Source organism: Nanorana parkeri, unplaced genomic scaffold, assembly GCF_000935625.1.
Source record: "Nanorana parkeri isolate BGI_ZX_2015 unplaced genomic scaffold, ASM93562v1 scaffold2375, whole genome shotgun sequence".
NCBI lineage: Eukaryota > Metazoa > Chordata > Amphibia > Anura > Dicroglossidae > Nanorana > Nanorana parkeri.
The window spans coordinates 139,383-152,653 of NW_017308643.1; the positions used below are offsets into that span (position 1 = coordinate 139,383).

At 41.6% G+C, this 13,271-nt stretch overlaps 1 protein-coding gene across 1 annotated transcript in view; it reads left to right on the top strand.

The window, feature by feature from the left end:
* The window catches only part of LOC108801541 (placenta-specific protein 9-like), a 35,389-nt gene extending 22,857 nt beyond the window's left edge, over positions 1–12,532 (top strand). Inside the window, exons 2-4 of the mRNA XM_018573429.1 lie at positions 484–575; positions 10,909–11,032; positions 12,391–12,532. Of these exons, the coding sequence (XP_018428931.1) occupies positions 484–575; positions 10,909–11,032; positions 12,391–12,401 (227 nt within the window). The 3' untranslated portion in view covers positions 12,402–12,532. The remainder of the gene's footprint in view (positions 1–483; positions 576–10,908; positions 11,033–12,390) is intronic.
* The last annotated feature ends 739 nt before the right edge of the window (positions 12,533–13,271 follow it).

The window sequence follows — 13,271 nt, forward strand, 5'->3', positions numbered from 1 at the left end:
TAACTCAGTGCAGAGAAAAAAGCTGTGAGCCATCACACAAGCAGGAAAAAACATTTTTGAGTGGGTAATTTTACATATACTGTACACAATACAGAATACCCTCTGGTTGAAAAGATCATTTTAAATAACATTCAAAATGGCTATTTACCAATACATATTTTTTTGGAGGGGGGGTTGTCCTTTATGTGATACTCCAAATATTCTACTCCTTCAGTTAGAATCTGACATGAAAGTGCTGGAGCCAAGACAACCAGATGTTGTAGGTGCCCAGTTTGCACTGCTGAAGCCGATTTGATGTTTGTGGTTTCCTATGTGTCATTGTGGTTTCCATCGCTGCACACTTTTCTCTTTGTGCTGGGATAAACAGGAAAAGCCGTGTAAAATTATGTAATCACTTTGGTTTTAAAATCTGTAAAGTTTGGAATTCATGGGTAATGGAATAGTGGATTTCTAATAAATATGTCTTTCCATTTTAATCCTTAGCTGCTGAGCCGGCAAGCCCCTTCCATACAGACAGAGGAGACTGGTGTACTGAACACCGCAAGTTCCACAGCCGCCTGGATGTAGTACAAGAGGTAATGTCCCTTCTGTAAAAATATAAAATGTAGATGCTATATTTCATTTATAAGTTAATGCTTTGTGAATTTTGTTAAAGCAACTATGAATGTAATTGTTTGCCTGCAATTGTAATGATGACAGAACTAATGTAGGTTAATAAAAAAAAAGATATAAACACTGTATGTGTACAGTTTGTGTGTATGTAAAATATATATTACACTGTAGTAATTACCACACTAGATGAGCGAGCCCATCCTAACAATTCGTATGGTTTTTCCAGTCACAAATCCCTTGCCTTCCTACCTGCCCTTTTATCCTTACAATACACTAATTACTTTCTCTTCAAGCCCACCATGATACATTTATTTTATTGCTCTAGATGTGTATGATGACCAGGCCCAGCGCTACCGCAAAGCAAGGCAAGCGGCCGCCTGAGGGCGCTGCAGGATGAGGGCGGAAAAAACATGGCATTTTGACAAGTACTTGTACTGGTCAAAATGCCCCGATGCTTGCGCTATGTTTTTTTTTTCCACTTACCTTTGGTGCGGGAGAGCAGCTGTGAGTCAGCGCTGGTCCGGTGGGAGGAGCTCCAGGTGGGGTCCTAATTTAGCTGCCCAGCGACTGCCAGAGGATCCCGACACGCGCGGCACCTCTGGCAGTCGCCGGCCAGCTAAATTAGGACCCCACCCAGAGCTCCTCCCACCGGACCAGCGCTGACTCGCCGCTGCTCTCCCGCACCGAAGGTAAGTGAAGAAAAAAAACCATGCTGATAGGGAGCAGGCCCAGCGCTACAGGGGGTTGGGGTGGGGGCGCAAAAATGCAACTTTACCTGTGTAGGCAAAAATCCTAGCACTGGCCCTGATGATGACCATCTTTTATCCGCAATGTGTTTTTCTATGCTGGGTCACTTACCTTTTCATGTCCTATTGTAATTATGTTCTATAACTAAAAAAACAAAAATACCTGTAATAAATAAACAAACAAAAAAAAACACATGAATACAATGTTTTGTTGCTCAGCTTTGCATTTTTTTCGCCTTTAAGTGAACCTGCGCCCAGACTATGCAAACCAAAGTATATGTATATTCTGAAAAAGCAGAAAGGGCACTGAAAGAGTCCTCATTCACCTTTGTAGCTATAGGCGTTGCAGAGAAATCCAACTTCAAAGTTCAGAGGCACTGAAATCTTTTCATATTACTTACTGTTGCACCAAAATCTTGGCAGTCAGCCTTCTAATGTAAACACACAAAACGTGTTTCTAAGATGGCTGAAACCTGATTTGACAGTCTTTGTTCATCATTGACAATTTTGAGAATAAATATCTTTACAGTACAAGCAGCTAGAGAGGTCAGGGATGACTTATTTCAAAGCTCTTTATTGCTTGCTAAGAATATGTAAATACTTTAATATCCATAGTCTATTCACGCCTAAGCCTTTTTATGTGTTGTGGTTGCTGTACACTGTAGATGTGACTTGTGCTTTTAACTAATTTTACATGTGTTACCATTGAAACTAATGTTGACGAGAACCTTGAGAATTGTGGTGTATTACTGAGTAAACGCAAGTATGAAGATGAGAAAAGTTTGGACTCGCCACATGTAGAAAAAGGCCCATAGCTGCAACTGTGAAACATAAGAGTGATGGCAGAAATAAACCACGTGATTCATCAAGTTTGTCTCTCTTTTTTGCTTTTGCATTTTTAAAAAACATTTTTAGAGTAGAGACCTAGGTTCATCCAAATCATGTTTAAAGTCACTTACTGTTGACTGTCTCACTACCTCTGCTGGAAGTCTGCTCCAAACATCAGCAACTCTTTTAGTAAAAAATCACTTTGTAAGGTTAGTTTTACTTTCCTCCTGCATGTCCCTGTGGTCTTGGTCTTAGCTTTATATTGACGATGTTTAGAAATTGATACTAATATCTGAGAATCTTGTTTTGAAAACTTGGTTATCTCAAATGCCATTCTGGTGTAGTGATGTTCACAATTGTACTCATAAATGGAACCGGTAAAACCTCCTGTATACTACCCAATGTACAGCTACTGCTTGTACCCCAAGAATAATTTGGTTACCAATTTTTATTCTTTACAATTATTTTGTAACTTAAAGTGAAAGTTCTGATAAATAATGTATTTATCATAATGTTCTTCTCTGCACTTCATGTTGATCATGGTTTCAACTTGTTACTGCCTTCTTCCTAAGCAATAATCGTGCCTCTTTAGTCAAGGGTGCCATTTCCACTTCTCTTAGATACGAGGACTGATGGTTGACAGGTTCACTATATAAAACGTTCTTTATCTGTGAAGGGGGACAAATGTTTTAGCAAAATTGCATTCAGTCCTAACATTGATGTACTAAATTTCAATCTGTCCTAACATTGATGAAAATAGGATTTAAAATTATTTGTAAAATGTGTAACTTATAATGGGAATACTCTGTGGCCTGTCCTGAAAAGTGAAGCATCTTTTGAAGGCAAGAGGGCTGGATTACCTTCTTGCAATCTAGCTGAGTGCCTAGGGTGATCTGTTGGAGTCCATACCAGTGTTTCAGCCAAGGTGGATCTGGTGAGGCCCATACCAGTATTTCAGCCCACGTGAGTCTGGTGGGGTCCATACCAGTGTTTCAGCCCAGGTGGATCTTTTCTGTTGGGAGTCCATACCAGTGGTTCAGCCCACGTGAGTCTGGTGGGGCCCATACCAGTGTTTCAGCCCAGGTGGGTCTGGTGGGGCCCATACCAGTGTTTCAGCCCAGGTGGGTCTGGTGGGGCCCATACCAGTGTTTGTAGCCCTTGTGTGTCTTTGAGACTTCACTGAAACATCAGTTAAACCATAGCATGGGCAGCCCCGCCCTATGTACACCACCTTTATCATGACATAGGAAGAACCTTTAAGTGAAGTGTGGATATCTGCTCATAATATTTGCTCTACACCCCAGTGAGGGCTCAACATGAGGCTCAGTTTAAAATCCTCAAAATTCTGATTTATTTTTTTTTTAAATCTCCTGAATGCATGCAGGGAGGTTTGTCCAGGGAGGCATCTAAGTGACATTCATTTTGAATAGCATGCAATGTAAGATAACTCCTTTCCTAACTATTCCCTTACAGTATACCACAATGGAAAGAAATTACACATATAAGCTAAGGCTCCAATCACATACTAAATTCTGCACAGTGACTTGGCTGTATTAGTGAAATTTCCAATAATATTGTGCACATTCCAGAAGTCTTGCCAGCTACTCAAAATATTTTACCTGGTTCTGCCAAAATAATTTCTGCCACAATCCCAAATATTACAAGTATAAACTGAAGTTTTAAAAGCACTGAAATATAACTGTATTTGTTAATAAATAAAAGCCTATGTTGTGGTTATAATATAACCACATCATCCTAATGCAGATAAAAGTGCTTTGTTTTCCTGTGTAGTTAAAGCCCAACTTCAGGTTCAGTCTTAAAGGCCCCCCTTCATCCCCCACCCCCAGCACTGGTATGCTTTCTGTTGTTGTAAATTTCATACTTATCAAAAAAGGTATCAGCGCTGCTCTCTGCATCAATACACAAAGCACAGGGTGCCATGGTCATACCCTCCCAGGCTGAGTCATGGCTGTTGCATTGTCTCAGTCTTTAGGGTTGAGTGAGATGGGTGTCATTCGTAGACTTGTGAAAGGCAATAGGTAATGTGGTGGACAGATCCAGATCAAAGGTGATTATTGCAGTTATTTTTTCTTACCTCCAGGGGGACTTTAAATCAATATAATTGTATGTAAATATGCATCAAAACTGGACCCTTGCTCCCCTTATTACACAGAGACCTCAGTACACTCCATGACTATTGATTGAAGTTGGGAGGCAGGTCTTGTCGTACTGCCCGGCTTCCTGATTGGCTAGGAAGCCAGCTTCACTTGTTGGTAGGGAGCCTGGCTTCCTAATCAATCAGGAAGCCGGGCGGTACATCATGACTCGCCGCCTGGCTTCCTGATTGGTAAGGAAGCCACACTGCCTTGCAACAAGTGAAGCCAGCTTCCTAGCCAATGTGGAAGCCGGGAAGCGGGTCATGACGTGCCCTCCCGCTTCCTTATTGGCTAGGAAGCCGGCTTCACTTGTCGCTAGGCAGCCTGGCTTCCTTACCAATCAGGAAGCCGTACGGCACCTCATGACTCGCAGCCCGACTTCCTGATTGCTCAGGAAGCCAGGCAGCCTTGGCAAGTGGAGCCGGTGTTCTTTTGCTAGAACACCGGCTTCCCAGGCAATCAGGAAGCCAGGCGACCGGTAATGATCCGCCGCCTGACTTCCTGATAATCAGGGCACAAGGCACCGGTATTGGTACTCTGTATCGGCACTCAATACCGAAAAAACGTTATCGGTGCATCCCTAATATCCTTGATATAGAGATAGATAGATAAGATAGATAGATGGGCCCAATTAGCCATTTTCCCTCCCCGGTGTCATGTGACTCGTTAGTGTTACAAGGTCTCAGGTGTGGATGGGGAGCAGGTGTGTTAAATTTGGTGTTATCGCTCTTACTCTCTCATACTGGTCACTGGAAGTTCAACATGGCACCTCATGGCAAAGAACTCTCTGAGGATCTGAAAAAAAGAATTGTTGCTCTACATAAAGATGGTCTAGGCCAGGACTCAAAATTTACACTCGCCTGCTCACATTTGTCGAGTGGAAATGCAGTGCAGGCGAGTTGAAATTCAGTCAGGCTTGCGGTCACAGACCGCGTACGTGACTTGTGGGAGCAGCTGCTCCCGCTGGACTCTCCGTTCTTTCAGCCGCAGCTCTTCACTGAGCTTCATGTCGAAAACGAAGTGATTAGTAAGGTCTGCAGCAGACCTTACTAATCATACTAGATCACCAGGGATCTGCCTGACATTTTTTGTGGGGGCAGGGAGCTTTATGGTAATAATGTTAAAGTTGTTGTTAATATTTATTTTTGTAACTTTATTTTGCATAAAACATCTAACAGTGTCATTTATAAGTTTATTTAAGAGGGTGTGTTTAAGGGCAAGGTTAAGGCCGCAGCAGGGTAGGGGTTAGGTGGGCAACTGGTGGCGAGTAACTCTTTTAGCCTGGCTAGTAGCTCAGGACTTGAAATTTTGACCCCCCTGGCCTAGGCTATAAGAAGATTGCCAAGACCCTGAAACTGAGCTGCAGCACGGTGGCTAACACCATACAGCGTTTTATCAGGACAGGTGCCATTCAGAACAGGCCTCGCCATGGCCGACTAAAGAAGTTGAGTGCACATGCTCAGCATCATATCCAGAGGTTGTCTTTGGGAAATAGACGTGTGAGTGCTGCCAGCATTGCTGCAGAGGTTGAAGGGGTAGGGGGTCAGCCTGTCAGTGCTCAGACCATACGCCACACACTGCATCAAATTGGTCTGCATGGCTGTCATCCCAGAAGGAAGCCTCTTCTAAAGATGATGCACAAGAAAGCCCGCAAACAGTTTGCTGAAGACAAGCAGACAAAGGACATGGATTACTGGAACCATGTCCTGTGGTCTGATGAGACCAAGATAAACTTATTTGGTTCAGATGGTGTCAAGCGTGTGTGGCGGCAACCAGGTGAGGAGTACAAAGACAAGTGTGTCTTGCCTACAGTCAACCATGGTGGTGGGAGTGTCATGGTCTTGGGCTGCCGGCACTGGGGAGCTACAGTTCATTGAGGGAACCATGAATGCCAACATGTACTGTGACATACTGAAGCAGAGCATGATCCCCTCCCTTCGGAGACTGGGCCGCAAGGCATTATTCCAACATGATAACGACCCCAAAACACACCTCCAAGACGACCACTGCCTTGCTAAAGAATCTGAGGGTTAAGGTGATGGACTTCAGTGTTGTCACATGAAATGATATAATAAAATATTTACAAAAATGTGAGGGGTGTACTCACTTCTGTCAGATACTGTATATATCTCTCAGGATTTCACAGTAGCAGGCCTTTCAAAGTAGAATTAAACCTTAACCGGATGACATTTAGTTTGTTATATATATCTGTTCCATAAGGGCAAAATACCTGTTTATATATCAAAAAGTCAGAGCTGTCCTTTGCACTCTTCCTGTTATCTCGAGGAGTCTAATAGCCCTCTTATAGAGTATATGACCTGTGATCTATGATAAGCAGATTGTGGAGAAGGGGAGGGATTCAGTAGTTTTTCAAGAGACAACTGGACATGGCCAACGCCATTTCTTGCAATTTCAGTCCACCAAATCGTGTGTAATGTCAGCCCACAACAGTAAATTAGGAGCAGTATTGCAGAGATGTACTGCATTTTTTTTATTATGCTCCCACACACATGTAAAGCACTGTGCACCATAAACAACTGTTTTTGTTCCATAAAAAAAACTGCTCTCAACTTTTTTGTTCTTAGTGCTGCTAATCTTATCCAGCCTCTCTTAGCCACTACATGCACTCACTTCAGTATCAGCAGCACATCATTGCTCTGGACTGCCTCCTTAGGGTGGGCTATGCACACACAATGTGTGTCATCTGTACTGAAGTGCATGTGACAGTATGACCATGCAGGAGCAGAACTGGGAGGTAGTTGTCAACCTATAACAGGAAGTGCCTGAGCAAGGATCTTTATGGTATAATCACCAGGGATTTGTTTTAGAAGTCTCTACTGTGCATCACAGAATTAATAAAAGAGACACATTTGTCCTCAAAGCCAATCTAAACCCAACTGGTAAAATACAATCTCATATAAGCTTTATTATGGCGATATAATTTCATTAGACTGGTAAGTTCTCTACAATGTCTCACTTCCATAACAAATCCCAAAAACAAGAGGTTTATTCCTGACCTTCCAACAGCCAACATGACGACCAACAATCCTAAAGCAGCTGTATATAGTATGGAATAAAATACTCTATAATGATAGGCGTTATCTATGCTACATACCAGCAGTTCTGGATATAGAGTTTCCCTAGATTTATTAAGGAATGATTTGCATGGCTTTGGCCATTATCCAAACATTAAAACTAAATCCCTTCTTTTTGAGATTTGTGGTGGAAGCAAGACATGTAGGTACCTTCTGCTGGTTCAGTGGGGGCCTTTTGGGTTCCTCTTAGGCCACCTCACCATACATTGTCTGGTTATACTTTCTCCTATCTATATGAGGCATATATGTCCTTAGTTTGATATATTTTGCACATGGGGCGACTGAAGAACTCCATACAGCTAAATACCACCCATGCGATTTGTTTTGATGTAAGCAGGATAAATTATTACCTGCACAGCCAATGTCACCATATCCATCTGCAGATTCACAGCGCCATCTAGTGTCCTCTAAAAATAATGGTCTTCAATAAATATAGGAAATATTGAAATTGACATATTCCCAGCAGTCCACTGTCTCTATAAAAAACCTTTGCCACTGCTTGAAATAAAGTACTACCTATGGCCTGCATCACAGATTGCATACCTCTGGAGCAAATACTGCCCTGTGTTTTAGTTTCCCAGTAATGTTTTGTACAGAAACATAAATTATAAAAAGGGCATGGCTATGTTTGTTCCAGCCATTTATGTCCCAATGTGTTTCTTATTGAACAGTCCTGTAGCACAGGGCTCAAAATTTCAGGTCCTGAGCTACTAGCCAAGCCTTAAAAGCTACTTGCCACCAGTACACGTTATAATAACCTATTTTGCTGAACATAACAGACAATAGGAAAGAATTTGCTAGAAGATAAGCTAGATAGCTAATGGGGTTAACCAAATCCCATCACAACACGCTGTCCAATACATTTTATTCAATTAGGACTGCCTTGCTCTGGTTAAATCTGTATAATTCACACATCCAACAATCCAAAAATAGCGCCGTGATAGTAATAACTTCCACAAACTAAATGATCAACATTATTATAAAAGAACAGCTGACTGATTTCCCTACTCTCTATTATGAGCAATACTTTTAGGATGCAACTGTGTGTTGGTCTAACCCAGAGATAGGCAACCTCAGCACTCCAGCTGTTGTGGACCTACAAGTCCCATGAGGCATTGCAAGTATCTGACAATCACCAACTAGGTGCAATATAGTATTCCTGCATGAGGAAATTACAATTACCTGCAGCAGGATTCCCTAATCTGCAGTTTACAAGCAGAACCTGTCATCTGTTCAAGTTAATAATCGGGTGACAGCTGCCGTATTTGAACCCCGGCACTCACATGTAATCGTATGTGATACTATTACATGCAGTTAGGAATCAATCACTATCCATATCACGATCGATTTGTTCAATGATGGTGATTGATTCCTAACCACCTGTAATCATATGACATACATTTACAGGCAGTGTTCCGGTGTTCTGTCGCTTTCAGATGCAGCAGCTATCACACGATCATTGAGTTGAACAGGTGACAGCTGCCACTTATCAATGGAAGATTAGGGATTCCTGGTGCAGAAAATTACAAGTTCCTGACACTGGAATCCCTAAACTAGAGGTGTGAATAAGGCCTAAATCTTTTACAATGCAAGTCAAACCTCTATATACTGTATGTCTTAATGTGTGTAAAAAAAATTGTTTTTTTTTTTTTTACATCTTGTCTACTGGACTAATACGGCTTACCCATTTACATTACAATATATACCAGGGGTCAAAGTTTCAAGTGCTGAGCTACTTGTAGCCAGGCCTTAAGAGTTACTCGCCACCAGTTGCCCCACTTAACTCCGCCCCTAAACACACCCTCTTAAATAATCTTATAAATGACACCGTTACATGTTTATGCAGAATAAAGTTACAAAAATAAATATTAACAACAACTTTAACAATATCACCATAAAGCTCCCTGCCTCCACATATAAAATAATACACTCTCCCCCCCTGTTCCCTGCCACCCCACATATAACCCTGGTGATCTGCAGACCTTACTAATCCATTATTTTTTGGCCGGAGCTCAATGAAGAGCTGCGGCTGAAAGGAACAGACAGCCCAGCCAGGAGCAGCTAGCTGCTCCCACAAGTCAGGTTTGCGGTGCGTGACCGCAAGCCTGACTGCATTTCCACTCGCCAAATGCGAGCGGAAATGTTGAGCCCTGAATATATATATATATAATGACAGGGCTTGAAAAATTTGATAGTGTCAGTCAAAAATTTCCCCACTCAGCATGGCCGGACTATAGCCTGCAATTTATGTTTAAAAAGTTTGGGGACAGATAGAGCTTTCTTTTGGAGGTATATAATCCCTACGTTATGTTATAAAACATTTATTCTTACCCATATTTTTAGTAAAACATAAAAGTCAGGGTCACGTCGGGTAAATAGACTCCAAACATGTCAAGCCTTAAAATTGCGTGCGCCCGCAAAAATCGCAAAAAACGCCCATAGGTTCATCAGTTTAGTGTTATCAGTGATTAAAGGAGAACTATGGGGTTAGTGCTTTTCCCCATAGTTCTCCTAAGGGTAACGGCAGGACACAAATAAGCGTCCTCCCGTCACCCTAAGCTCAGTATACCGCAAGCTGTGTTCGCTCACCTCCCGATCTACTGAGCCGACCTGTGACAGTCTCACAGGTCGGCTAGAACTATGAGGTGAGTGAAAAGCACTCACCTCATAGTTCTCCTTTAGGCTGGGTTCCCACCTAGGCGTTCGAAATATGCGTGTATGACGAACGTTTTGCGGTGCATGTTTTAACCGCGATTTGCAGCGCGTCAAACGCGCGTTTACGAGGGCTATACGGTTGTATCCTAATGGATACGTGCGGAAATACGCCCCAAAGAAGCTCCTGTACTTCTTTGTGCATAGGGCGTTTTTCAGCACGTTCCGACACGCTGAAATACGCCCAAGTGAGAACCATGCCCATAGGAAATAATGGGATTTCACTTGTAGGGCGTTTTACAGCGCGTCGATAAAAAAATAAATGTTATGCTTCTTTATTTTTTTTTTATCAATCTTTCATTTTTGTATTACTTTTTTCTTTTTTTTTACATAAAACTTTATTGCTATTACATGGGGGGCTAAGAAGCCCCCTATGGGATAGCCAATTTACATGACAGGTCCTCTTTATGGAGACATCAGGGGTCTCCAAGACCCCTAATGTCACCTAGGGAGCTTCAGAGAAGCTGATGAAGCAGAGATCGGCTTCATCAGCTTATATATGGAACAGATGTTTACCAACATGCTGGATTAATTATCAAAAAGTATAATCCAATTTTCATCAGAAACATTTCACTCTTAATCATTCTCTACTATACATTATAAGTCACTTACAGATCTTAATCATGTAGGCCAAAAAGAGTCTAAAGGTCTGTAGTAATTGTCAAGTGTCATATTGTTGCAAGTGTAAATGTTTCCTACAGAGGAGTACTGTATACAGCTATTCCACCACACCCATACTGTATATTTTCTTTTTTACAGCGAGTAGAGAAAACTGTGGAGTACCTGTACTCTGAAGTGAACTCTGTGCTGGATGCAATTTCAGGATCCTCCTGGGCCCTCTCAGTTGCTCCCAGTGGCCCTCTCTTGGATATATTTGAGGAAGGTTAGTAGATGTATAAAAATATAACCCATGTACCCCCTTATAGAACCATTTAGTGCAATATATCTACATACATTTAACCCCATAATTGTGTACTCTTGCAGCATATTTACTTATCTTAATGTTTAGAAACCCTAATGGGGGAATTTATCAAAACTGGAGCAGACAAAATCTGGAGCAGCTATACATAGCAACCAATCAGCTTCTCTTTTCAGTTTAGATTTGACAATGAAAGAGAAGTTGATTGGTTGCCATGGGCAGCTACTGCAGATTTTGGCTCCCGTTTTGATAAATTGCCTTCAATGTTTTTCAAGATTATTTTGTTACATAGAGAAGAAAGAGCAATAAAAAAAAAGGATGGGGTGAGATATTAATGCTGTGCCCTGCTTCGGTAGCATGTTGAAGAGGAACTCCGCCTAAAACAGGATGTATTTTGGCTGGGATGGGGTGGAGTGGAGCAAGAGTCAAATCCTGCTGAGGTTTTCTGCAATCGAGTCCCCCACTCTGGGTATGGCTGAGAGCTCGACCGGAATCAAACCATGAATTTCCCACATTGTGCCTGCGGTCCGGTCCTGTGCGATCAAAATAGTGCTTATAGCATTTTGATCGCACCGCACAGGATCGGTGCGCAGGCACAATGTGCCTTGCGATCCCATGCAGAGGATCGCATTGCGGCCAGAGGGCGTGGCTACGGCGCCATTCACTTGAATGGCCCGCTACGCCCCCTCCTACCCCACTAAAGTGAGCCGGCCGCAATGCGAGGCAGTGCGTTCTGGCCAAAATCGGGCCGGAACGCACTGCATCTAGTGTGACTGAGCCCTTAATGCATCCCTTCTAACCATATCAAGAAAAAACGGGTGTTTTTCTAGTGTAAGGGCTCATGCACACACACGGCCATACTGGAATTACTGGTTATCTATGCAGGATTTTGCTGATCTAAAGACACTGAGTAAAAAAAATCATGAAAGATGAATGAAAAAGCATTCAATATATGTCCATGTGTTTATATGCATACACTTATAAATTCCTGAACTCCTATGCAAGTTTTTCGATTTAAATTTTTGGATCTGAGCAGAGCACAGGTTTACTGATCTTTACACATCATAGAAAACAATATGGTTGTGTTTTAGATCTGTAAAAAAAAAAAAAAAACTGTACAGATAAACACTTTTGTTTTGGCTTTGTGCACGAGTCCTAAATTGGCAACAAAAAAGATACAGTGGGCATTTATAAGCATGACCTTGCTACAGATTTTGTACAGGATCTTCCTTCTTCCGCCACCCACTAGGGCCATATCCTCCAAGAATTTCACCAAGCGATATCAGGTATACATTATTTATCAATTTTATTTTTTCTTGCAGACTCTAGATGAAGATTACCCCAACCTACCTGTGAGAATCCAACACAGCCTTATCCATACAGCTTTTCTTCAATGTGCACTTTGTGATACATAAAAGTATATTTTAATAAACCAAGAGCTTGTGTTCTGGTGCTTTGCAAAAAGAATCGTATATGTTCACCAATTACTTTGTTTCCCTCCATTTCACTTTTATATAGTAAAACTGTTTACAATTAATGAACATAAAAGAAGACCTTGTGTCTTTTGTTTTATAAATGTGTTCAATATGCAAATAGGGGGTTTCCTTCATAACATGATCAGCACTTTCAAATACAACCGAATGCTGAATTGAACACAGATAATAGCAGACATCTTCTGACCCCATTCTAAAGTACAGATTAAAGTTACTAAAGGAGTTACGTGAAAAACAGATTCTTGATAAGGTCCTTTGTATATGATCATGTATTCAACGTGAACATGACTACGGTTTTTTGAGTGAAGATTGTCAAATACTTTAGTAAATCCACTCCCATAGTTCCACAGAGAAACCCCTAGCACATGCATTAAATCCTTCACATATAAGTCATAAAAGCACCAAAAAAAGTATTTTAGGATCTGCTCACATGATGCGACGTCCTGCTTCTCATTTCGAGAGATACGAACTCGGAGGAGGGATTGCTGCAGAGGCTCCATTTGGTAACATGTCACAAGATATAAGGTAACTAATAATGAGCTTCAGCCTTTAGATTGTAAATGGATTTAATTGTACATCATATTATAACATCCCTGTAAAATTAATATAAATTTTCGGCACATCATGGTATATTTGTGAAAGCTACAACAAAAGGCGAATAAAATATTTTTTACAATACAAAGATTGGCAACAGCAGAACATGGAGTCAA